This window comes from Naegleria fowleri (genome assembly GCF_008403515.1).
Source record: "Naegleria fowleri strain ATCC 30894 chromosome Unknown tig51, whole genome shotgun sequence".
Classification (NCBI taxonomy): domain Eukaryota; phylum Heterolobosea; class Eutetramitea; order Acrasida; family Naegleriidae; genus Naegleria; species Naegleria fowleri.
The window spans coordinates 286,518-313,730 of NW_025407983.1; the positions used below are offsets into that span (position 1 = coordinate 286,518).

The 27,213-nt window shown below is 38.7% G+C and overlaps 8 protein-coding genes across 8 annotated transcripts; 5 read left to right on the plus strand and 3 right to left on the minus strand.

Annotated features, from left to right (window-relative positions):
- Positions 1–94: 94 nt before the first annotated feature.
- Positions 95–2,845, minus strand: FDP41_006204 (uncharacterized protein; the record flags this gene model as incomplete). Its single annotated transcript, XM_044709814.1, has 1 exon — positions 95–2,845. One exon carries the CDS (start codon positions 2,843–2,845, stop codon positions 95–97), a length of 2,751 nt encoding a protein of 916 aa, XP_044559443.1.
- A 302-nt stretch (positions 2,846–3,147) lies between these two features.
- Positions 3,148–4,898, plus strand: FDP41_006205 (uncharacterized protein; the record flags this gene model as incomplete). Its single annotated transcript, XM_044709815.1, has 2 exons — positions 3,148–4,441; positions 4,531–4,898. 2 exons carry the CDS (start codon positions 3,148–3,150, stop codon positions 4,896–4,898), a joined length of 1,662 nt encoding a protein of 553 aa, XP_044559444.1.
- A 361-nt stretch (positions 4,899–5,259) lies between these two features.
- FDP41_006206 (uncharacterized protein) lies at positions 5,260–6,639 on the plus strand (the record flags this gene model as incomplete). The annotated part of the gene is made up of 1 exon (XM_044709816.1): positions 5,260–6,639. The coding sequence occupies one exon, from the start codon at positions 5,260–5,262 to the stop codon at positions 6,637–6,639; it is 1,380 nt and encodes a 459-aa protein (XP_044559445.1).
- Positions 6,640–6,678: 39 nt separating this feature from the next.
- On the minus strand, positions 6,679–10,671 carry FDP41_006207 (uncharacterized protein; the record flags this gene model as incomplete). Its single annotated transcript, XM_044709817.1, has 1 exon — positions 6,679–10,671. One exon carries the CDS (start codon positions 10,669–10,671, stop codon positions 6,679–6,681), a length of 3,993 nt encoding a protein of 1,330 aa, XP_044559446.1.
- Positions 10,672–10,894: 223 nt separating this feature from the next.
- On the plus strand, positions 10,895–13,505 carry FDP41_006208 (uncharacterized protein; the record flags this gene model as incomplete). Its single annotated transcript, XM_044709818.1, has 3 exons — positions 10,895–11,850; positions 11,899–12,775; positions 12,828–13,505. 3 exons carry the CDS (start codon positions 10,895–10,897, stop codon positions 13,503–13,505), a joined length of 2,511 nt encoding a protein of 836 aa, XP_044559447.1.
- Positions 13,506–14,331: 826 nt separating this feature from the next.
- On the plus strand, positions 14,332–21,700 carry FDP41_006209 (uncharacterized protein; the record flags this gene model as incomplete). Its single annotated transcript, XM_044709819.1, has 4 exons — positions 14,332–14,365; positions 14,522–14,587; positions 14,759–21,113; positions 21,217–21,700. The coding sequence occupies 4 exons, from the start codon at positions 14,332–14,334 to the stop codon at positions 21,698–21,700; spliced, it is 6,939 nt and encodes a 2,312-aa protein (XP_044559448.1).
- A 471-nt stretch (positions 21,701–22,171) lies between these two features.
- Positions 22,172–23,392, minus strand: FDP41_006210 (uncharacterized protein; the record flags this gene model as incomplete). Its single annotated transcript, XM_044709821.1, has 1 exon — positions 22,172–23,392. One exon carries the CDS (start codon positions 23,390–23,392, stop codon positions 22,172–22,174), a length of 1,221 nt encoding a protein of 406 aa, XP_044559449.1.
- Positions 23,393–25,703: 2,311 nt separating this feature from the next.
- FDP41_006211 (uncharacterized protein) lies at positions 25,704–26,816 on the plus strand (the record flags this gene model as incomplete). Its single annotated transcript, XM_044709822.1, has 1 exon — positions 25,704–26,816. One exon carries the CDS (start codon positions 25,704–25,706, stop codon positions 26,814–26,816), a length of 1,113 nt encoding a protein of 370 aa, XP_044559450.1.
- Between the last annotated feature and the right edge of the window lie 397 nt (positions 26,817–27,213).

Sequence of the window (27,213 nt, forward strand, 5' to 3'; positions counted from 1 at the left end):
AACAGCATGGTTCGAAGAGCGACATTTTGGAGATGATGAATGTGCTACTGTACAATATTATCACTATTTGTTGATGCTTCTGAAATCTCCTTTACTAATTCAAAAAGTATGCGACAAGACGGAATAACAAGTAGAACACAATACAAATGACAACTACTACACTTCCATAAAAGATCTCATTAATTGGAAGGAGAGTTCTCTTGGTGAGGATGGATTCTTGTTGTTTCTTGTACTCGACTGCGAGTTTCAAATGATCCTCATTCTCAGAGATGAGTAATTTTTGGAAGAGGAAAATCTTTCCCTTTGTGACAGGAGTTAATTTCACAGGCATGACACCACTCACTAATCCGACTCCAGTGGAGGGTTGTGTTGGTTCGTCATTGACACCTTCTTCATCGCTATCACTATCACTTTCGCTGTCGCTGTAAGCATTTTCTTCTTCTTCGAATTCATCTTCATCATCGCTTAGGTTACGTATATCTTCTTCACTGGCAGCTCTTCTTATTCTTCCTTTTGGAATGGAGGGTTGTGGCATGGCTTGGTATTGCATTTGTGGTACTGGCATGGCTTGCTGTTGCTGATATTGCATTTGTGGCATGGCATTGTAATTGCTTTGCGGTAAAGAATTCAACAACGTTTGCATTTGTGGCATGGGAATGTAATTGTTTTGTGATTGCAACCTTCTTTCAGCTCTTCTTGGGTAAGCGATACCAGATTGTGAAGTTTCTTGCGAAATAAAATCTTCCACAGTGGGTTGTTTGTCAAAGTTGGATACTTCCTTCATGGATCCTTCAAACTCTCCATAATTGTAATTTTCAGGAAGATAGACATAATAATACGATCTATTGGTTGGAATGTTAAATTTTGGAAGTAAGAATTCAACCTTTCCATTCTCTTTCATCACTTCTTTCACTGGAACTGTATAGTAAATCTCTACTGTGAAGGTCATCTCAGTGGTTCCTCTCTTCAAAGGAATGAGAATTTTACCTTCCTTATCAATCGCAGGTCTTACAATTTCTCCCTTGACACTTGTCGAGTAGAGAGAATATTGAATATCTTTTGGAACAAGGTCGACCTTGGCGTAATTTTGAGACGAGTTTTTCACTTTCATGGCTACTCTGTAAAACAAGTAACCACTTTCAGAATAGGTAATTTGATAAACGGCTTCTTCAATCACTGCAACCAAGACTTGTACATCATCGTGTTTCTTGATATCAAGGAAAATATCAGTGCCCAGCGATTGCAAGAACTTGTAGCCAAATAATAATGAATCAGATGTTTTGGAGGTGATTTTCGATGGAAGTTCAGTGGTTGCTAACTTGGTTAAGCCAACATTTTTTAGATCTTTGATCTCAACATTGGTGATTCCTTCAACACCAATGAACCCCTTATCTCTGTTGACATTCATACATGAAAATGTTGGAAGATGAACCTTACAACTTTCTGATTTCATATCCTTCTCTGTTAAAAGTTTGAGTTGGTAGCTACCTTCAACACCACAATGCAAGGTCACTTTCAAAAAGTATTCTGCATAAGCTGAAGCTGTTTGAATGAACGAGTTAATACCTTCTGAGTGAGCCGAATTCAATAACTGAATGGAATAATTACTTTCACTTTGACTGTCGGTATTGAAAGGCGCTATACTTTGGGTTGGAGTAGAGGCAGTTGTTGCAGTGGAAGCAGATTTCAATTTCTTAATCTCCCAATTCTTGATATTGCGACCATCCACACGAATGACTCTCAATGGACATGTGTCCTTGCCAAATTTATCATGTGGAGAGTCTTTCATTTGAAGCAAGACGTAGAAAGTATTTACAGATCCATTGACAATGGTATAGTCCAAATCAGCAGAGGTGGAAATAAGACCACCTCCCACACTATGCAACACATGCTGTTCCACAGTAATGTTCAATTGTTTCTCTTCCTTCTTTTCTTCCTTTTTTTCCTTCTTCTCATTCTTGAGTGTGTTTTTCAAGATTTCTTGAATGACCTTTTCAGATCGTTTCCAATAGAGAGAGAGACGATAGGTTGGAGGGAATGAACAATCGGTCAAAATTGTTGATCGTTGTTTCGAAGAATTTTCTTCAAACTTGGTGGTGAAATGTGTCGATGGCTCTACATTGAGATCATAGAAATCACCAACAATCTCAAATCGACGTAAATGATTACGTGGTGCACAGAAAGGAAATATAATCTCTAATGACTTTTTCTGATCTGATTGATAAGGAACACAAAGATTGAGTGTGACATGATAACGACCACGATCATTGGTGTGCAAGCAGTAAGCACCATCAAAGACACCAATAAATCCAACGTTATTCTCTAATGGAACTTCCTCTTCCTCTTCAGTTTCAAAGTAATTGGTGATGACATCTTCTGAGGCAGCATTCTTGTTGATATTCTTTTCCTTACTGACTGTATATCCCAAAACTGTTAACTTGTCATTGACATCAAAGAGTTTAAACTTGGTGTATCGATCAACCAATACCAAAATACAAATTTTACATTGAAGAATCACCTTATCCTTTTCTGTTTTTCCTTCAATGTCCATCTCTTGAATCATGGTTTTTCTTGGAGGCTCTTTGTCCTTGTTACCACTACTGATATCATCCAATACATTGGAATACTTGTCGTAGGCTGTGAGCAAGGTGAGGAATTGATTGAGAGGAACCTCGACTTGATCTTTCTCATCAAATTTGGGAGGTTGAGGAGAGAGGCTGATCATCTTTTCATTATTATTATTATTATTATTATTAGCATCCCCGATCAAGAGACTTCCGTGAAGAAGAGGAACGTCCTCGGTGGAAGAGGCTTTGGATAAATGTTGATCAGTGCTGCTACTCATTTTGATCTAATGATGACACAAAGTTTGATCAGAGAGCGCGGCTAGAGATTGATTCTTGAAGAATTTTTTTTGAATTGAAAAAAGGTTCTTTCGTGGCAAGTTCATTGTTCAACAAGCTCAGAGTTCACCAGAAGAAGCAACCAGGCTTGCTCGAATCACGATGGTGTTGCGAGATGTTTTTGTTGCTATTCCGATTTCTTTTTGGAGACTCAACATCATTCATCACCACTGTGTTTGAGGTTGTAACAACAACAATCTTCAAAGGAAGTTTAAGGAAGATTCTGTAATCTTTTACAAAAAAAATGAATCAAAGAAAACGACGGCGCGGTGATCCATTCATCATTTCTCGACTGTGTTTGACAGTGTTAGTGATGTCAGTGTGCTACTACAGTTTGTTATCCACAGCCATCATGATACAGTCCGTACGCGCAGATGATACGACCACACAGTATACTGAGACACCATCGGAACTCACCCAAGCTGGAATACCTCCCGAACAGGCTTCTCCACCTCCACAACTGGAAAGCATACCTCCGATATCACAAGCAACGGTCGATGGACTCTATAAATCTTTGATGAGTTTTATTCAGCAAGATAATGGAAGAAAAGTTATTGAGCAAATGATCCAATCGATCATTCCAAATTATTTGAAAGAAAGTTCTGCTCCAACTTTTTCAAATAGTGTTGGAGAGGATTCTTCTTATGGTCTTGTAGAAAATTCATATCAATTCTCAAGAAGTACAGACGAAAATTCACCTTTTAAATTACTCACAAATCAACAACAAAATTTGCTTTTCTTTATTGTAGGAGCTGCAGCTGAAACTTACAAGAAAGTTGTGTTAGGACACCAACAACATGAACATTTATCTAAATTTGATATTGACAATTCTGATAGCACTCGCCAGTTGGATAACTATGAACAAGATTTAATTCGGCTCAAAGTGAAATTATTCTTTGAAGAAATTGAACGAAATGTAAAGCAAGGAGTGTCAAAAGATAAAATTGGGTGGATCCTAAAGAAATTAAAGAAGCGTGACAATATTTCTCAGCAAGAGTTTGATGTGGAGGGTAATATAGTAACAGAAAATTCATCGATTGAAAGTCAAATGTTAGAAGATCTAGAAGCATTCCTTGAAAAGCCATTATATGAAGAGGAAACTGAGCTTTTCAAAAAATTATACCCCAAAGATGACGAATGCTCTAAATATAATGGAGTATTATTCGTTGGTGGCTTGTATACAGATTGGTACCCTTTCTATTTTCATGGGTTAAAGAAGCATCTCAATGAATGTGGAATGAAATTCAAAATCTCTAAGGTTAATTCGGGTGGATCATTAGAAAAGAACGCTCTATTTCTTAAAAATGAAATTATCGAATATTCGAAAGAATTGAATGTCACAAAAGGTGTCTTGATCATAGGTCACTCCAAGGGTGCTTGTGACGTTGCTTATGCTCTTTCAAAATACGAAAATGAGTTAAAAGATCATGCCAAAGGAATGATTGCTCTTCAAGCTCCTTATGCAGGTTCTGCACTTGCCAATGACATTTCTGAATATGGAGCAAGCAAAATTGCATTACTTTCCATTCTTGTTGAGGGTAAGTTTTAGAGATTCGCGTTGTTTTACATGACCTCGCATCCACTAATGAACTTGATACTCTGAAACCTTTGAAAACATCGTCTTTAGAAATTTTGGGAGGCGAATTACAAGCTATCGAAGATTTGAGTTATGAAAACAGAAAGCGAGTCATTGAAGAATATCCATACAATAATGAGACATTCCCTTGTATTTCTGTGAGCAGTCACTACCAAGCACCTTCTTCCTTGTTATATCCTGCCATTTCTTATTTGAACATGAGATATCATGTGAAAAACGATGGAATGGTCATTACCATGGATGGTTATATTCCTGGATGTAAATATATTGTGGTTCCTGAAATGGATCATTCAGGTGGAGCTTTCACAGGCTTTCCCAACCTGAGTCTCTACGATCCTGCCAAGTTGGCTCTCACTCTTGTTCATATCTTTCATCATTATTTTTCACACAAGGTATGACAGCATGAAATGCAATGAAGAATTTGCTGACAGTACCCAGCTTGAACGGATGAATGCGCTTTTTTTGTTTGCCCTCAATTCCTTTCGCCCTCTTTCCACACATCACTTCAAAAACTTTTCACATGTAACCCCGAGTCGAATCCTCAAACGATAATAATATCACACGACGACCAATAAATTTTCTTCCAATTCGAAGCAAGATTACAATCCCAGCATCACAAAAAAAAATCTCCAAACCGTCAAGGCTTGAACGTTTTCATTCATCATCATCATCGGTTGTTGAACTTGTCTCCGAGCTCTCTTCCTCTTATTTTATCATCATCACTCTATCATCAAAGATTATCATTCACTTACACAACAAATGGGCAACACATCACCAATTGTAGCAGGATCATGGAGAGAAAAGTCCGGTAAAATTTGGCACTGCACTCAAAATGGCAATCAATTCAGTTGGACTCAAGAAGGAACTGGCAGACAAGCTCATGGAACAATTGTTGCTGTTTCAATGGCTCCTGCTTCCTTCTCCATTCATATTACTTTTGATGGAAATGTTCATTGGAAATTGACTCCAAGTTTAGATGGAACAGCATTGACTGGAAAAAGTGATACTTTTTATCGAGTGAATACTGGTGTTGCTTTGGCACCTGCCACCATTCATAATTTATCTGGAATTCCTTCTCAAACTTTGAATTCATCTCCTTCTCATACTTTGAAAGCTATGCATGTCAATTTAATGGGAGTGACATTTAGAGAAAATTCAGGAAAAACCTGGCATGTTGATTCACAACCTCACACTGGTTATATTGTCATGAAAAATCAACAAGATGGAAGAAGAGCCTATGCCTACATTGTTCGTGATGTTTCACAAAACAAGTATATCATTTTCATTGATTTTGATGGAGCAGAAACTTCATTCCGTGTTGATACATTTGATATCAATACTTGGCCTCTTCAAAATGGAGATTGCTTCAGAGCAATCACATCCATTGTTCAACCTGCATCATCCACTGTTGTCACAACCACCACAACCACAACTCCACTCTTCAATGTGAGCATTGGTTCCACTGGAATTAGTGTTGGTGTTCCAACTCAAACCACAACTACCTTTGTACCACCACCAACAACAACCACTTACATTCCACCAACAACAACATATATTCCACCACCAACCACTTCGTATGTTCCACCCCAACAAAGTTATGTTCCTCCACAACAACACACATACGTACCACCACCACAACCATTCTGTGGAGTTGGAACATCAACAACTTTTACTCCACAAGTAATGACAACATCGATCTATCCAAATGTTACTGTTAGTACCACTACCAGTAGTGCTTATGGAGTTAGCATGAATCCATTAGTGAACTCAATTGTTCAAGCTTGTCAAAACCACACTTTCGACACTGACAAGTTTAAGACTGTTATTACTTATACTCAATCGCAAGTGTCACCAGTTATCGGAGCAGATATCATTAAGATTATCGCCTTGTTCAACTTTGACTCTGACAAGTATAAGGTCATCCAACAATTGAGAACAACAAACAATATTGCTGGCTTGGATTGTAACACTGCTGCATCAATTTTGAGATGCTTTGCTCATGATAGTGACAAGGTGAAGGTTGTTCACGAATTGTGCCCATTCATTTGGGATCGAAGACAAAATGCAGAGATCATTGTGGGTTGTTTCACTTTCTCAAGTGATCAAACCAAGATCAGAGACTACTTGTTCAGAAATTAAAAAAATAAATCGACACGTTCAACTGCTTTTAATTCATTGTTACATTCTGTGCAGTCTAAGGGAAAGAGAAGATAACAACACGCAAATGGATGAGGAAACCATCGCAATACCAGCCACCCAAGGTGGAATCATCACTTTGATAAGGGGGAAGAACACACCAGCAGCAAAAGGCACAGCTACAAGGTTATATCCAAAAGCCCAAACAAAATTCAATACAATTCTGTTGTAAATGCTTCTACAAAGTGAAATTGTGGAAACTAAACTTCGCAGATCGTTCTTCATGAGAATAATTTGAGCACATTCAATTGCCACGTCTGTTCCTTGTCCGACACTAATTCCAACGTCTGCTTGAACAATAACAGGTGCATCATTAATACCATCTCCAATCATAATAACAATTTCCTTATTGTCTTGCAATTCTTTCACTTTGTTGGTTTTACCCGCAGGTGTAAGCTGCGAGAAAATTCTATCCGATGGAATGCCAAGTTTGTCACCAACATAATTTGCGACGCTGTTGTTGTCACCTGTTAACATGAATACATTTAGTCCCTTATTATGTAAATCTTTAACTACTTGGAATGATTCTTCTCTAATCTCATCAGACAAACTAAATAAAGCTTGTAACTTTTTGTTAATAGCAACAAAAACCAATGTTTGATAACGATTAGAATCATTAAACTCAGGCATGACACATTCTTGGTCATACATAAATTGTTGATTTCCGATATCAATGTGAACATTTTCAATATTACAGCTAATACCTCTTCCTGAAACGGCATTAAATTCGGTCATTGATGAAGAGGAGGCATTGAATAATGCCTCGTTATAGGACACATGCTGTTTACAGAATTTCACGAGGGCTTTTCCAATTGGATGCTCGCTGCTTGATTCTGCCACTGCAGTATATCTAATAATGTCAGCAAGTACAGCATTATCATCAAACATTTCAATATCATCAACCACTAATTCTCCCTTTGTGAGGGTTCCTGTTTTGTCAAACGTGACAGCAGTTGCTTTTTTAACAATTTCAATAGGACTACCACCCTTAATCAAAATGCCATGCTTGGCTCCGAGTCCAGTGCCGACCATAGTAGCCGTAGGTACCGCAAGACCCAATGCACATGGACATGCGATAATGACAGTGGAAGTGCTTAGCAGCAATGCAAAGACATAGGGACTCATATGGTCAGCTCTCCATTCTTTTGGATACATGTCGAAAGCACCAAGAATCGCCCAAACAACAAAGACAATGATACTGAGCAAGATGACAGCAGGAACAAACCATGAAGAAATCTTATCTGCTAAACCTTGGATTTGTGGCTTATCTGTTTGAGCTTGTTCAACAAGTTTTGCGATTCCTGACAAGGTACTGTCTGATCCTACTCTGGTGGCTCTCATGTAAAAATAAGTGTCTCCAACATTGACGGTTCCACCAATCACTTCAGATCCAACTTTCTTTGTGACAGGTAAAGATTCACCAGTAATCATTTGTTCATCCACCAAAGCCTCTCCATCCAATGAAGTAATCACACCGTCAACTGGAACCTTATTTGCACGAATAACTTTCAAGATATCCCCTTCTTGGACTAGATCGACATCAATCTCCTTCTCAGAGTTATCTGTTTCATCGACAAGAATTGCAACAGCTGGTTGGAGATTCAACAAGGTCACAAGAGCTGATGAAGTTTTCCCTTTTGCAATACTTTCCAATAGTCTTCCAAGAGATAAAAACATGATCAAGGCAGCAGCAGTTTCAAAATAATCATGCTCAATAGAGATCTTTCCTTCAACCATGTTGTAAATGTTGGTAAATAGAGAATATCCATAAGCTTCAGTAGTGGCAATTGCAATAAGGACGTTCATATCAAGTGAACGAGCTTTCAATGCCTTCAAGGATAGAAGATAGAAAGGGTAGCCTCCAATAAATTGGACAGGGGTGATCAACAAAAACATGATAAGACTCATCACAGTCAATCCTGGAGCTATTTGTGTCATCAACCCCATTTTGGTTTCATGAATATTACCAAAGATCATGGCAATGATCATGGCAGGTAAAGTAAAGGATGCAGAAAAGATAAAGTAGAACATCCATTTCTTAATCTCCTGTTTTCTGGCCAGAGTGTCCAACTTGTTCTTCATCATGGAAGATTTAACTATCTTGACGTCGAAGTTGGACTGGCTGGCTCTTGCAATTGCCTCATCATAAATCTTTCTAGCCTTAACTACATTGCTGTCAAATAAAATTGTAAGCATGGAATTGGACTTGTCCTCATCAATCCCAACTGAAATGTCAATAACACCTGGAATATGGGTAATAAGGTCAACTAACTCGTCTTTGTGGCCTGAATGGACGCTTAATAAAAGCTTGTTCTTTTCGTTAGACATTTGTTCTGTCAAGCTTTCACACTTGTATCCGAGTGATTCAATTTTCTTCACAATTTCTTTTTCAGTAATAAGCGAGTCGTCATAAGTAATGTCACCTTTTTGCATGATCAAGTTTACCACGGCATTACTAACACCAGGCAATTTCTTAAGTGCTTTCTCAATTTTTGCAACACAGGATGCACAACTCATTCCATCAATGGAGACGACACATTTCTTGTTGGGAGACGCCGCAGCATATTCAACTCCATCGTCTTTGTGATGCAGCAATCTGACATCATGCATTTCAATTTCAATCTCTTCCATTTCATCAACAGGTGCATATAAGTATAAGTTACCGGTAGATGGTGTCTCTTTCAAAGCATCTTCATCAACCTCCTTCTTATATGCAGTAGTTGGAGAAGTTTTAGCTGTTCTGATGGTAAACATCTCAACCTCCTTTTCGCATTTAAATCCAAGACTCTCGATTTTTTCAATCAACACACTTGGCTCGTCGTATTCACATTGAACACTGACAAGTTTGTTTTCCAAATCTACATCCACAAAATAGACCCTTTCATCACTTTGAAGAGCTTGAGTAATCTTGTTTTTACATCCTCCACATCTCATTCCATTAACCTTAATACTGTGTTCTTTGTAATCGGCAAATCTAGAGCATGAGTATCCAAGACTCTCAATTTCTTCAATAATCTTCTCTTCTACGTTTGGATCAGCAACTTTGAAAACAACCTTCTTTGCTGAAAGATCAATATTCACATCGTGAGCTTTGAATTGATCTTCAAGCAATTTCTTGACTTTGGAGGTACATCCACCACATCTCATACCTTCCACCTTCAAGGTGAGGACATTTTCCTGATTATGTTCTTCATGAACAATTTCGATATTGGAGTTGAGAACATCATATGTCTTTTTCAAATCATTTGTAAGAATATCGTTGATGGCATGTCTTGTGGATTCTTGGCTAAAGAAAAAGATGACCGTTTGATCTTCCAAGTCACAAAACATGTGTGATACATCTTTTAAATCAACAAAAGCTTTCTCAACCTTAGAGCTACATCCATTGCATCTCATTTTGCAAGAATCATGAAATTTAACCTGATGAACCTTCATAGTTCTTGCATTCTTAATATGGAAAGATTTGCGGTGAGATTCAAACAAATTATTCAGCAACTGAAAAAGTGAAACATAACCAGAAACATAAACTCTCAATTCTCCTTCGCTTTCAGCAATAGAGATGAATGCTTGGTCTTTCAACTTTTCAATGATATCCATCGCATTATTCTCACTCTTTTTACGAACCAAAACGATTTCAAAGTGATAAATCTGTCTAATTCTCTTCATGAAACAATTCTCAATACATCCAGAAGAGGGATCATTCATTTTGCTTTCGGAAGAAGCTGTTGATTCTCTCTTTCCAGATTCGCAACAAGAGGAGGAACAACCGCAAGCTAATCCTCTTTTCTCAGTATTGGAAGAGTCCACCCCATCACCATCAAAATATTCCTTGATGATAGAAGTACACTGGCAAGAAGAGCATGAGCATCCACATGAGCTATTCTTATCGACGTGGAACATGAATGATGTTTCATCATCGGAGCGCAATTCTCTTGGAATCATAGCCGAAGGAACGGCAATAATTTCTGCAGACATTTTTTTTGGTTGTTGTTGGTCTGGCTTGAGTTTCATGTTGTAGCATTCGTGCGGAATAATTAATGCGCACTCAGAGCTGGAGAAATCCACAACAACACTGTATCAAGATTTGGAATTATTATTAGTATTATGAGAAATATTACAAAGTAAACGAATTCATTCACTCTGTGAATTTCTCAAATGCTGATCCAAACGCAAGAAAAGGCTTTTCTCACAACAAAAAATGAGCCAGCTCGAAAGGATTCGTGCTTTCGTGGAGTGGACCAACAAAGTAGGCGGATTCAAGCACGAGGCGATTGACTTACAATTTATTGATGATGAACAAGGAATGAGTGGGACTCTTAACTCGGATATAGAGGCATCGGAAGAGCATGAGGAAACATTGTTGTCTATTCCTTTGAATAATTGTTTGAATTTTAAAAACATGAGCACTGAATTCAAAGAATTAATTTTGGAATTGGAACAATTTAAAGATGAGCAGCTTGATGACGGACAAGAATTGTCCACACAGTGGAAAGGAACAAATATGTTTGAGAATCGATTGGTTGTGTTTTATTTATTTCTGATTCATGAACTGTTTGTGATGAAGGAGTCGAGTATTTATTTTCCATACTTGAACATGTTACCACAAAATTTTACTACGGCTATTTATTTTGATGAGGATGATTTGAATGAGCTGCGAGGTACCAATCTCTATAAATCTGTCACCAGTATTAAGGACAATTTGAATCATGTATTCAATTCGAAAGTGACCTTTTTAAAAGAAAGAAGAAAAAATCTTATTGACGATAATTATACCTTTGAAAGGTTTATGTGGGCGTTTTCTGCCGTTTGGTCTAGAGTTTTTCCTATTGAATATGTCGAAAATAATGAGAAGGTGATCGTTCCAACACTGTTACCGATGGTGGACATTTTGAATCACAAATTTAATGCCAAAATTACATATTTCACAGGATCTGATGGCAAGTTCTATTTAAAAACTAGAGAATCTCTTAAAAAAGGCGACTCTGTTTACAACAACTATGGAGCTAAAAGCAATGACTCTTTTTTACTAAGTTATGGGTTTGTAATTCCCGAAAATTCTGAAGATACTCTTTATGTACAATTTGGAATTTCAGATACCAACGATGAAGAGTTAATTTTATGTAAAAAGAAATATCTTGAAGAGAATTCTTTGAAGTAAGTAGCACCTAGTGGCTAGTGTATTTAACGAGCTAATTCAACTAGACTTGGATATTATCTGAAAAAGAAAGATTTACCAGATGACATGCTGGATGCTATTCGAATTTGTGTAATGGATGAAGAAGACTTTTATTTCGCGAAACAATTCGATATCGATCATCATCGAAAAACTGCTGGAATGTTTAGATTTAATGTGAAAAATGAGTTTAATACTCTACGGACACTTAGATCTCTCTTCGTGTCAAAACGAGCTGTATTCTCGACTTCTCTTGAAGAAGACTTACAACAACTGCAACAAGAAAAGCGATATAACATGAGAAATATTCTTGTGTATCGTATTGGCCAAAAATATATAATAGAAAACGTTTTGAAATTCATCGATCAATCAATGGCGAATTTAGTAATGGCTCACTCTCATTTCCTTCCAAGGTCTAAATGCAGTAACAACTTGTTGGACAGTTTTAACCATTTGTTGTTAGAGAACTCTGGAAAAATTGCAATAGAGTTCATTGAAAACGAAGGATTTTGCACAATTTCTACCCAAAACATTTCAAAAGGAGATACTCTACTCATTATCAAGTCAGAAGAAATGATTGACGCAGATTGCGCCTTAGATTCTCCAATAGGTGAATACTTTGCCACTGCTCGTGACGACAATGAAGATTGCAACTCTTTGGACGACGAAATGGCCGTAATTTTTTACATTCTTTTTGAATTATTTTCTTCCTCCATGAAGACCAATAACCACTCCATATTTTTTAATGAGATTGTGAAAAAACTGCCCACGTACCAGTTTCCTTTAGTTGCAGAACAATATGAGCACGAATTGGAAGGCACTACGGCCTGGCTATTTATTCAAAAAACTCGAGAAGGACTACTTCAAACTTTTGAAGAAGTCAAAACTTGCTTGGTGAATTCTGGGGTAAGTACAAATGTTCATTGAATTGTGCGACTTTTATTAACACTGACATCAGTTGAAGGACGAGGGAATTCTAACTTTTGAGAACTTTCTTGTTGCATATTCAATATATGATTTGTTCTGTGTTGGAATGGAGACTGTTGTTCCATTGCCCACTCCTATCGCTTGTCTTCCACATTTCTTGCGTGAATTTGATGAGGGCAATTTAATTGTCAAAAGTCTAGTTGACATTGAAAAGAACACATTAATTCCCAATTCCGTCCTGTCACTTATCAAGCCAATCGAGGAAATTTTTCTTTACAACATTATCCCAATAGATAAACGAGCACGATCATACTGGGCGTATGTAGCAGAAATTGACCTCGAGTCGATGGAATCTCTTGTAACTCAAGAAAAATTAGAGGCTCTGAATAGAATCAACAACTTGTCATTTCGACATTATTTGAGAAACGAGACCAATTCTGACAGGATCGTTCAACAATTATGCATTTTACTTTCGTCAGATGAAGAATTGGTTAATAATCCTGATTTATCATGCAAAGGATTTTCTCAAAAAGTCCAAGCACAAGTTTGCCAAATTATGGACATGATGAGAACAAATTTCGAACAACAATTCATTACAACCGTGGAACAAGATGAAGCTCTTCTCAAGACAGAGGTCACTTCTTTCCTTCAAAATATTATCGAATATCGATTACTCTCCAAGAGAATGGTCAAGAACCTCCATTGTTGAACTTTGCATCTCAAAAAAAAAACGACAAAATACACCACTTTTCAAATTAAATGATTTTTTACCTTTTCGGAATCATGAATGTTATTTAATGAATTTATTGCAACCGAACCTCATCACGAGAAAATATTCTCCAACACTATTATGCTTCTTTGACTTGTTCTATCCATCAGTTGCTGTGAAACGGGTGATTGATGATTGGGCTTGGAAAACGATCTCAATTGGATATCATGCATCTTACTAATAATTCATGGGCTGCTTTTTGGATGGCTATTGAGGCCGACTATTTAATTGCCACACTTTTGAATTCATTTCACACATTGCCACAATACGAATGCTTCTTGGAAGATCTGAGTGTTCCTTGACAGATATCACGAAATCAGTCACTCCCATCTCTCTACGTTTTATGTGGTTTGAAATATGACAAATTTGGTGATTGAATGCTGGTCACTCATCGGAACAACTCGCAAGGTCATGAAATACAACAGGTTTTTAAATAGAGAAACCTTATCCATCGGCGGATCTGGAGATACATCCTTCAAGCCAAACTCGTGTGTCGGATGCTTGATGTCTCCCTTTTGACTTGAACGCAATTATAACAGGATTGTGGGTTCTAAGAAAGTCAATCACTGTCAAATAACTTGACAGGACATTGATGGGTGAGGAAAAATCACTCGGAATTGTTTTTCTGTTACTGGCTGTGTCTTTGCGGTTAAAACAAAAGCTGGAGCTCAATTGTCTTCAATTACGGAGAGTGGGTATCTTCTCTAAAGAATATCATACTCAAAAAAACAAACACACACCTCTCCTATTGTATTTCCAAGAAGAGATGCCAGAAACAATTACTCTTGGAAGCACCACTGGTAAGTACATAGCATTGGGTTTTGAAGGTTTTTGTGAGTGTTTATATTCATGATGTTGGAATACATGTCTCTCATGTTGTTGTTTTGAAAACACCGCATCTGACATCTGACGCGACTCGTTCCTCTGACCAACCAACATACTCTGACATCAACCAGCCGCCAGACAGGTAGTGGGATTCAACCTTAGTTTGTTGAAAGGAGGCACCATCACACAAACCATTGGTACGTTTCTTCTTTTGAAGGATTTTTATTGTCTAGAATGACCATATTTGTCCTTGTTGTTCTTTCATCTGTGCGTATCCTATGATGACAATACCTCTGCACATACACGTGAACTTGACCCAAATGTATGACCGCATACATGTACGCTATCGATGAATGAAACTCAAACAGTTGGTGGTATTATCACTTCTCTTGTGATTGCCTCTACCGTAGCCACCATTATTTTGGTTTCTGTTGGTGTTGGTTATTCACCACCAGAGCCAAAGAATGATATGGCCACCACTTTCAAACGTGTTCCTGTAACCTTAGATGTCTTGTTGAATGATGTTGATCCTCGTGGTGGTAATTTAACATTGACCAATATTGTTGTGAATCCTCGTTATGGTGTTGCCAAGATTATTTCCAAATCCAAGATTATGTATCAGTCGATTGGAGCTTTCACTGGAAATGATTCCTTCTCTTATGAAGTCTCCAACTCGTTCATGACTGCCAATGCCACTGTTACTATTCAAGTATTGAATCGTCCTCCTGAAGCCATTCCAATTGTGAAGACTGTTCCAAAGAATGCCAACCGTTACCTCATTGACATCTTCTCATACATTGGAGACAATGGAGAGCATATTTCTGATGTCGACAAAGATGCCATCTATGTGGAAAGCTTTAACGGTAATCACATTGTTGGTGGTAATGACACTAACTTGGGTGTGGTAGAGAAAGAAACTTGGACTGGTTTTTATTACACACCAAAGAAGGATTTCAATGGTGTTGAACAATTCTACTATGTTATTTCAGATGGTAATGATACTGCTACAAGTACAATTACCATTTCCATTCAAAACAATGCTCCAACTTGTGCAGACGATACCTTCCAAGTTCCAAAGTATCGTGGTGCTGTCTTGGACGTTTTGAAGAATGATAGAGATATCAATGGTGATGAGATCTTTATCAGTAGAGCTCTTGGTACTGGATATGGATCTGTTAGTTTGAGAAATAACAGCAAACTTGTGTATTACTATACCAGTGGTGAACTCACAACCAAGTATGGTGATTCTTTCGAGTACAGTATTAGTGACTCAATGTTAGAAAGCTCTTGTGTGGTCTTTATTCAAGTGTACAACAGTCCTCCAGATGTTTTCACAAGAACTGTTACTGTTGGTAAATCCACTACTGACAATTTGATTCCAATTCAATACTTCGATCCTGACAGAAAGGATTTGATTACTTTGAAGAAGATTGCTCCTTCTCTCAATACATTGAGCCCAGCTGCTTCTGTCCAATTGGCCAAGTCTCACGAAACTTTGTACTTTGAATGTTGTGATTTCATCGATGTTGAGATCAATAACTATACCATTGTTTTCACACCTACTCCTAATACTGTTTACACAACCACTTTGGATATTACCATGACTGATGGTGAAGCAGAAGGAACTGGTAAGCTCACAATCAATGTTGTGAACAATCCTCCAACTCCTGTGGATGATATTGCCTCCTGTGGAAAGAATCTTGAAACTTTGATCAACGTCATTGAGAATGATTTCGATGTTGATAAGGGTGACACTGCTCTTCTCAAGTTAACAAACAATGGATGGATTGCAGCAACTGAAAAGGGAGGTTCTATTTCCATCTTCAATAACACTCACGTCCAATATGTTGCTCCAAAAGATTTGGTTGGTACTACTGATGTTGCCTATTATCGTGTCACTGATCAAAGTTTGGATGGAACTGGTAAACCAGATCCAACTGGTTTTGCTACTGGTAAGATTACCATTTCTCTCATCAACAATCCTCCAACTCCAATGGATGATGTGATTACTATTCCAAAGGGTATTGTCTCTGTTTTGAATGTTTTGGCCAATGATGTCGATCCAAACGATGGCCCAAGCTCTGTGAAGAAGATCAAGTCTGTCAGTTCTTCTGAGCAAAAGAACATTTCTTCAACTATTATGGTGAACTATTTCAATAGTGATACTGATGGTGTTTCCTATACTGCTGTCAATGAAGAATACACTGATAGCTTCTTGTATGATGTGACTGATAAGGATGGAATGGACTCTACCTATAAGGCCAAGGTCACTTTGAATGTTGTCAATACTGCTCCAGTTGCTAATAACGACAACTTTAGCACCAAGTGGAATCGATCTGTGGATTGCGATGTTAAGGCCAACGATTACGATCAAAACGGAGATTTACCAAGAGCTACTGTGAGTATTGTTTCTCAACCTACTCATGGTTCTGCTGTTGTTATGGGTTATAAAGTCCGATACACTCCAACCAATGGATATGTTGGTCCTGATTCATTCACTTACAGGTTGAACGATTTGAGCTCTCTCAATGCTGAATCCAATGTTGCCACTGTCACTGTTCAAGTCACCAATACTGCTCCAGTGACTCAACCAGATACTGTTTCTACTCACTGGAGAAATCCTATTGGTGTTTTGGTTTCACCATTGACGAATGACAATGATCCAGAAGGAGATGCCATGGTTGTCTCTGGTGTGACTGTTTCTGCTAGTGTCGGTACTGCTACTCTCGTTGACTCACAAACTGTCAAATTCGTTCCAAGCACTGCTGCTCCAATTACTCTCAGCGCCAAGCAATTCACTTACACCGCCAGTGATTACAATTTACAAAGTTCTGGCACTGTTAACGTAGAGTTCACAAACACCAAACCAGTTGGTCAAGATGACACTTATTCCATGCACTGGGCTGCAGGTGCTACCGCATTGACAGTCTTGAAGAATGACATGGATGCAGATGGTGATTCACTTTCTATTGGATCTGTTGACACCACTACTTATGTCACAAAGGGTACTGTTGCAAACTCTGGTTCATCTATTCTTTACACACCAATCAAGAATGGTGTCACTGATAAGTTTGCTTACTATCCAAATGATGGAGCTGAAAATTCTGTCACTCCTGCTGTTGTAACTATCACTTTCACTAACAATGAAAAACCAACTGCTGACGATGCTTCTCTCACGATTCATTGGAGAAGTTTGGCCAATCAAGGAGGTAAACAATTATTTGATGTTCTCACCAAGACTGTTGATGCAGATGGAGATGCCTTTTCATTGTCTGTCACAACCTCTTCATCATGTGCTAAGGTCAATAATGCTGGAAAGGATAATGTTCAAGTGTCTGTCGCTACTGGATCCATTGGTAAAACCAGTTGTTCTTATACAGTGAGTGACGGCTTGGATCAATCAACTGCCACTGTGTCAGTCACCACCACTAACAATGCTCCAACTTGTTCTGACATTATCACTTCATTCAATCCAGCTAACTTTGACATTGGTCAACAATACAGCATTGCCAGCTATGTCTCTGATGCGGATGCTAACGATGTTGCATTCCTTGCTCCAACTGGTCTTTCTGGAGCCACTGGTGGTGATCAATTCTATGTTGATAGTGTCTCTAAGAATATTGTTTTCAAGCCAGCAAAGACTGTTGGTGTGAGAACACTCAGTTATCAGGTCACTGATGGTGTTGGTACTTCTGCATCATGCATGTTTAAGGTTTCTGTGAACTCAATTTCACCATCTGACTACACCAAGAGATATGATATTCACTGGAATGCAACTAATGCTGTTCTCAACATTTTGGATACTTTCCCATCATCAAACATTGTTTCGATCAATCCTGGAACCATGACTGGAACTGCTTCCATTTCTGGAAGAACTATCTTGTACACTCCAAAGAGAGCTGTTGGATTTGACACGTTCACTGTTTCTATTTCGGATGGTGTCTCCACTTATCAAGTCACTGTTGAGGTCACTGTTTTCAACAATGCTCCTTCAGCAACTGTTCCACAAGCAACCACAACATGGAGCTCCACCATTGGAGTCACCATTGACTTGTTAGCAAACTATGTTGATCCTGATTACACTGCCTCTAGAGAATCATTGGGTACTGTCACATCACTTATCACCACTGGTACTTCGGGAAGTGTCACGTTACAAAGTTCTAGATATGCTAAATACCTTCCACAAGGTACATTCACTGGCTATGATCAATTCAAGGCAGTTATTACTGATGGTCTTGCATCTGTCACCGTTATTGCAACTGTTTTGGTCACCAATACACCACCAACCACTGTTCCAAAGTCTGTCACCATCAAATGGTCTCAACATAAGGCCGGTTATGCAATCAACGTTTTGAACGTGAATGGAGCCACTGATAGTGATGCTGAAAACAATCCATTAACTGCCACTGTAACTGGAGGAGTTTCTCCATCAAGTGCTGGTACTGTTCAACTCACTACCTCTCCAACTGCAACAGTTAAAGCTGGTGCTAGTGTCTATTTAGGAACTTTCTCCTTCTCTTACTCTGCATCTGATAGCATTGCTTCAACTCCAGGAAGTGTTTCTGTCACTGTGACCAATACTTTGCCATCACCAACTCCATATAGTATTGACTTGCATTGGAGATCCAATAATGTTGCTCTTGATCCTGTCATTAGTTATGCTCCAACTCGTCAAGATGTGGATGGTGATAGTTTAACCATTACAGCTGCTTCTGCACAAAAGGGTACTGCCTCTGCAAATACCAACACAATTACTTATAGTGCTCCAGCTTCTCTTGGATTGGATGTTGTCTCTTACACACTCAGCGATGGAGCTCAAACTGTATCCAACGCTCAAACTGTTGTCAATGTCAATGTTGTGAATACGAATCCAAATGCTGCTTCTTTGACAACTTCTGGTAAATGGTCTGCACCAATCACCAAAGATGTCACTGGTGCTTGTACTGACAATGATTCCTTGGATAGTAGCTTTGTTACATTCAATGGTGTTGTTTCAAATGCAGTCGGAGGAACTACTTCTGTTGCAGGTAATGTTGTGTCATTCACATCAAATCTTGCTGCTTCTTCCTATTCATTGTCTGGAAATGTTTACTCTGCAACTGGTAGCTACAAGTATACTTGTACTGATGGTTTGGGTACTTCACAAGGAACTGTGACTGTGACTGTCACCAACAATGTTCCAACTGGTACTGGTGCTTCTGTTACTGTTGCAAGAAATTATCAAACCACCACTTATGATTTCACATGGGCTCAAATGGGTACTTTCTCTGATGCTGATGGTGATACCATTTCAGTGATTAAGGTTGCCACTACCTCTGATGTCACAGTTACCACAACTGCAACTGGTATTCGTTTGACTACTTCTCCAACTGTTTTGGGAGCTAAGGTTATTACCTTCAAATTATTCGATGGTCTCCACGAAAGTGTCAACACATTGACATTTACTGTCACTTTCACCAATGCTGCCCCAACTTGCTCTGCTGCTACCTTTAATGTCAACAAGGGAACTTCCACAGATGTATTACCAACTTTGAGAACTCTCATTGCTGATGCCAACAACGATGCCCTCAGTGTTTCTTTGACTGGAACATTCCCATCTTCATTGGGTTTATTCAGTGGTACTGTTTTCACAAGCTCCAAGTCTAACAGTGGTTCTTCATCTGCTGTGAGCTATAGTGTCTCAGATACACAAAGTACTACCACCTGTGGAATGACCATTACTGTATCTAATAGAGCACCTACCGCTCAAGACACTAGCTTCTCCTTCACCTCCGTCAGCAACAATTATGTTCATACTGCCACCTACAATTTGGCTTCCGATCCAGATGGAGATTCCTTGTCTTATTCGATGGGCTCGAATAATTGTGGATCTGTTGCTACATCAGTGACTGTTTCTTCTGCTGGACTTATTACTTTCACAAGAAAGAGTTCAGTCATTGTTGGTTCTTGCAATCTTGTCATTAGAGCAACTGATAACGATGCATCAAGCCCACTCTCTGCCACTGCCAATGTTCAAATTGTATTGCAAGCTACTCCTCCAGCAGCCAAGGACGATAGATTCTCCATCAATCAAGGCCAAACTATTAGAATCTTTGTTTCTCAAATGTTTGCCAACGACAATGACGAATTTGGACAAACGAGCGGTCTCTCCTTTGTGAGTACATCTTGTCCAGACGCTTCTTACTGTCACAAGACTCCTCGAGTTGTTAATGTTAATGGACAAGTTGCCATTGAACTCGACAGTGATCCAAACACATGCCAAGCTGACAAATTCAGATACACTGCTGTCACATCATTCGGAACTCAAATGTCTGCCAACGTTTTTGTTGAATTTAAGAATTGTTACTGTCAAGCCAAAATTGATTTCGTCTTCTTGTTGGACTCTTCTGGCTCGATTGGTCCTACCAACTTTGAGTCAATGAGAGATTTCAGTAAGAGAATCACTGGTAGATTTAAGCTTGGAGCAAATGCCGTGCAAGTTGGTATTGCAAGATTCCACAGTGATGGAGTTTGGACTTTGGGTCTCTCTACAGATGGTACTTTGATTAATAATACTTTGACAACTATGACTTATGACGCTGGTGCTACTGCAACCATTCCTGGTTTGAGAGTTGCCCTCAATATTGCAGCTGCTGGTCGTCCTGATGCAGATAAGGTTATTTATATTTTGACAGACGGTATGGCAAATGTACCTTGCAGCTGTAGTGAATGCATGAGCGAATGGTAAGTGTTTTTGTTAATGATTTCTTGCTGTGTTTTAATGAATATTACTTTATTTGGTAATTAATCCTTTCTTTCATCCTTTAATAATTTTTAAATAATTCAGGAAAACAAAACCAAGCGTTTACAAGTACAGCGTTCAGCAACAAATTATCGACAATCCAGCTCTCACTACCTCCCAAAAACAAGAAGCTTATCAAAACATGTGCAAGTATCAATATTCAGACAGCAGTTATTTTTTCTCTGGTAAGACATGCTCATTCTGTGATTGGACATACTTTTCCTATTGCTTGCCATGTGCTGACGCAGTTCCAATTGCTCAAAAGATTAATTCTTGGAAGCGTAATGCTCAAGGAGTTGTTCCTAATGATCCAGATAACCCATTCAATGGAAATAATAGAGTTTCTTGGAAGGTTGTTGCGATGGCTGTTGGTAATGCCATGTCTAACTATATTGGTGCTAGACAAATTCAAGGAATGAACTATGATCCATCTCGTGCCATGACTGTCTCTTGGAATGATTTGCAATCAGTCATGTCTGAAATTGTCGATCAGTCATGCAACACCAATGATGTCCAAATCGCTCAATAAATGAGTTCAATCTTCTTTGGAGAAGTCGTCATCCTCGTCATTGGATTCTTCTTCAAACTCGAGATTATGGATTAATTAATTTGATTTTTTTCATCATTAGGGTCAAGAGGGTCTTCCATCCTTTGCTGATCTGATAAATGAATCATCTGAAGAGGTCTTTGAACAACTTGGTTTTCACAACTTCCAATCCTCAACCAATCAAATACCTCAATCCTGCCATTACACCTTTAACTGGAGAGAACATGATGTCCTGACAGCAGATTAACTTTTAAAAAATAGCATGAACGAGTTTATTCATTAGGCTTCTATTAACCTGGTTTCACTCTCTTCTATGAACAAATATGGAATTGGTCAACATGTCAACAAAGGTTATTGATGAAGACATTTTATTGTCGTTGCTACAAGAGTTGAGCAATTGGGATTGCAGACATTTCCAATTAGACTCCTCAACTATTGAACGTGTCCCAATCGTTACAAGGAATGAAATGGAGATATTGTTTCCACCTTAAATTTCACTCCATTTGAAGTTTGTTTAGAGGTTTCCTTAGAGGGAGAGGATGAGATTAAAGAATTGGTTTTGCTTTTAGAAGAATTAGATTCCTCTTCTGGACTTGTATTGAGAAGATGGAAGGTCCATGAGGGAAATGTAAATTGCATCGATTCAGGTTTTGGAGGATTTGTTGTTGGTAATTCTGTGAGTCCTTGAGTGGTGGTCGTGCTTGTCAATAATGGGGGTTGTTGATGTTGTTTCGAGTTGTTGACATTAATGAATATCAACGGAGTCTTTGAGTTTTTCTTGTTTGTTTGAAAAGTGACTTTTGAGGGTTTTGAAATTTTCTTCAACGAAGCATCGATGGGATTAATGGATCGTTTTTTCTTCTTCTTTTTCATCTTTAAGGATGGACTATCCGTCTTGGACTCTTCGAAAATCAATGAGAGAGAAGAAGATTTGTTACTGAATTGAGAGGATGTTGGTGGTGGTGTGATTGATAGGGTTGTTGTTGTTGTTGTTGTTGGGGAGCAGGAGGAGGAGTGTGTCATTGTCTCGGCCACCTCATGAGGTGTTGTCCAGTTGGTGGTAGTGGTGGCGGTGTTGATGAAATCCTCCACATTCTTCATTGTGGTGTTGGTGCTAACTGTAACACCCATTAATGGAGAAGAGGAGGACTGAAGAGGACTGATGATCGTTTCCTTTTGTGGTGGTTGCGAATGGTGAAAGAAGAAGAAGGATTCTTCTTCATCACATGCGGAATTACTCATCATCATGACATCTCCCCATTCCATGGTGTTGGTGGTTGTTGAATTTTGAACATTTTGGATGAATTCTGGAACGTTCCTTGAGGTTGAGGAACACGTGAAATGAGTTGTAGTAGTAGTGGCTGATGTATGACTCTTCATGAATAAATAGCATGTCATGAAATCATTCACATCCAAATTCAACATGAGTGTTCTTCCCTCATGAGAAGAAGAAGTACAAGCATTGGAAGAATGATGACGACACATGCTGGTGCTAGTAGCATGATCACTCAGTGACAAATACCCAAACATGTGATGGCTTGGAGTGTTCCCATACCATAATGGAGATGTGGAGAAGCGATCTTGGTGATTGAGATTAGCAGTGGTGGTGGTGGTGGTGGTTGTCAGAGAATGGTCACAGGAAGATGACAACGATTGAGAGGAGGCAGGAAACATGTTTAGCAGCAATTAAGAGATGATGAAACTCCTCGCGATTGTAATGATTGTAATATCCAATAGGAAGGTTACCAAACACACACAAGTGGTGAGATTTTTGTTTTTTGTTTGAATCCTGACAATGACCGGATATTAATCTCGATTGCGATTGGACACGTTTCGTTGCATGCAAAAATAGGAACAGTCCCTTCTTTTACAGAACTTGATTCTTTGTTTGAAAACTCTGACAAATCACTAATAAATCATGAGCGAAAACAAACTTTTCACTTACAAATTAAAGAAATTTGGAGATGACGAGTTGTTGTTGTTCAGTGCACAGAGATACTAACGATCGAGAGAAAGGAAGCTGTCTTTGATCATCTCTTGTTAATTTCAGTGGCGTTTAAATTGGTTTTGTATGACATGAGGACATGAATTTGATATAAAGGGATTATATCACTCGAATGGAGATAACATAACTTCTAGAAGAAGTTGTACTTACCATTTTCAATCGAAAGCCATACTTGGATGAAAATGAGAAGCTGTCAATAAAGTCTGACTGTCGGAATCAATGTGTGACTGGTGATTTTATCCCTGTCAGAACAAAAAACACTAATCAGCAGACAACCGAAATGTATGAGAGATTAGGAGATTAATCATCCATAATCAATTGTTATTCATAAATGGAAAGCAGAGATGTAAAATCTCTTTATCACCGAGTTCATGCTTAATTATTGGAATGTTCATAACCATACATTATGAAATTCAAAATTATTTCCTCTACACTTTTATTTCTCTTTGACCTTCTTCCAATACTTGTTGTTCTTTGTATGAAGAGTCTATGAGGTTCGAAGATTTCAGAAACGACCACCTCTTTTGAAGTGGATGATGAATGTCCCAGCAGATATATTCTCCACTCGGCATCCACACATGAGATCAGATTTTGCCAAACAGAGACCAAGACATTCAGAACAAGACCACTATAGGTGACCACAATAAATTATAGGATGAAACAATGGTTTTTTCTCCTGTGTGTCAAAAATTTGACGCCCGGTCCAGCCTGTTAATTTGTTGTGAGTCGCAGATAGATATTTACAGACAACCAACAACAATAGGCAGATGAGTCTTCTCCGTTTTCTCACAACAACCACCAGAATTGCCAGTTCCATCCCAATACTTCTTTGAAAGAGAAGACACTTCTCATTCTAATCCACTTCATCGACACCAGAATCTTCTTCTTTGAAGTACTTGAACATCCAAATCGATAGAGCTTACTGTTCTTTTAAATCATGACCAATCGTCGACCCAAATATGATCTTGACCAGGATCGAACTGTATCTCGTTCACAATCACCATGGTATTGCAATGATGACTTTGCAGATTTTATAGAACTTCGTTGTTGGAGAACACTCATACTCTCCACTAGTGCTGTTTCATCATTCCATTCAGATCATTGTCCAGCGGTACACGCAGTGGTGGTGGTCAGAGTGAAATCTTACCTTGTGGACTCTCTGCAAGGAACTAAAAGTATTGGAAGAAGGTCATTCCAAAGAGAAAGTGAAGTGGAGATTATTATGAATGTCATCACGAATTAGCGTTAGTGCATGATGAACCAACGCAACGAATCAATAAACAAGCAAATGCACTTTTACGTGAAAGAGATTCCACATCTGGTATGTCTTCAAGAACGACAATTATGGATGACTAATAATCTCTTCATCTCTCGTATTACGGTTGTCCGCTGAAAAGTGTGAGCGATGTGAAAGTTCTGGTGACGCTTTGATTCGTGACAGCATCCTAACGACATGTTTTCTCTTTCTATCAATTTCATGCTACTCTCTTGTCATACAAACTATGACGGGCACCACTGAAATTAACAAGAGATTTTTTCGACAGCTTTTGTCTCCATCATTTATATATCTCTATGTTGAACAACAACATCTCATCATGTCAGAATTTGACTAATTTGTAAATGAAAGGTTCTTTTTCGCTCATGATTGTTTGGTCTTTTTCGAAATAAGTCCACAAACCGAGAGAATCTACTTCTCGAAAAGAAGGAACCGTTCCTATTTTTGCACACAAACAACGTATCTAACGAGTGAGATTGAAATCCGTCATTTTGAAACAACATAAAAAACAAAATCTTGTGCTTGTACACTTTCTAATATTGGAGTTTCATCTTCTTAAATTGCTGCCTGACATAATGACCTCCTCTCCATCCTCTTTGATACAACAACTCGTCACTTTCCATGAGAATGACCACTCTCTTCTTGGGTGTCATCATCCACTTGATTCCTGCTTCTTCTCTTCATGTGATGATCATTCCCTTCTCATGACAACCACCGCTCCTCCTCTCCAAGATCATGATCCCTCCAATACATGTTCCTTATGGATGAATGAGAACGCTCCAAGCAATAACATGAAACAAGAGACAAGTAGCTTCTCGGTGGCAAGTGACAACTCGACTTGCCATCATTCCAGTGCTTGTTCTCGTGAAGGAGGATCACTCATGTTGAATCTGGATGTGAACGATTTCATAACTTGTTATTTACTCTTGAAGAGTTGTCCTTCTTCTTCTTCCTCAACCATGAACGTTGCAGATTACATCCAAAACGTTCAAAATTCATTCACCACCACCACCACAACAACATCCCTGAGAAACAATACCATTGTATTGGACAATGTCATGATGATGATGAGGACCACCACTTGTGATGATGAAGAATCCATGTTCTGTGTGCACCAATTGCAACCACAGAACGAAACGATCAATCTGCACTCCTCTCCATTGGGTGTTGTGACAGCCACCATGAACATGGACCATGTCACCACTGCTACAACCAACGCCACGGTGACCTTGACAACGCCACCTCACACGACGATGAACTCCTCCTGCTCCCCAACAACAACAACACCACAATCCAACTCCCAATTCTGTGCCATACAATCTCCTCCATTATTTATCGATGAGTCCAAGACGGATCATTCTAAAAGAACAAGTTCTTCTGTAACGATGATGATGAAGAAGAAGAAGAAACAATCCATCCTGGAGGCTTCCAAGAAAATTACAAAACGTTCCTCCTCCTCCTCCTCCTCCTCAAGAGGAAGAGTTCTTGTTCATCAAAACAACAACAACAACAACCGAACCTCCAAAACTACATTCATTAACACAAACTACTCGAGTAAACAAGCTCCTAAAGGCCACAAAAGTTCCATGAATCCTCCAAAACCTGAATCGATGCAATTTACCTTTCCTTCTTGGACCTTCCATCTTCTCAATACTACTTCTTCTACGGCCCGTCCAGATGAATCAAAGGCTTCTCCTTCTTCTAAAAGCAAAACAAATTCTTTAATCTCATCCTCTTCTTCAAAGGGAGCCTCAAACAATAGTTCGAATGGAGTTAAATTTAAGATGCAAACAATCTCACCATTTCATTCCTTGTAAATACATGAATTATCCAATAGTTGAGGAGGAGTCTAAATGATTGGACGACAAGCTCCAATGGCTCAACTCTCTTGATACAAAAACTCTGTACTAAAAGCTTTAAATTATGGCAGTTACAATAAACAATACAACAACGAACCTAGGTCCACCTCCAATTTCTTCTTCTGTTGAGGTGAAAAGACATATATGTCTTAAAAGAAGAGGAGATCTTCTTCAGCTTGTTCATTGTTGATCGGTGCAAGTTGGCAAAATTAAATAATTTGCTCAACCAATTAATATATTTACAACAATGGACGAGCTGAAGAAGATTTCCCCTCTACCACCCAACTCTGAAATAAAACCCATCATCACAACTCGGCTCACCTCACAACAGTGAGATGTCTCACGGTAAACTTGT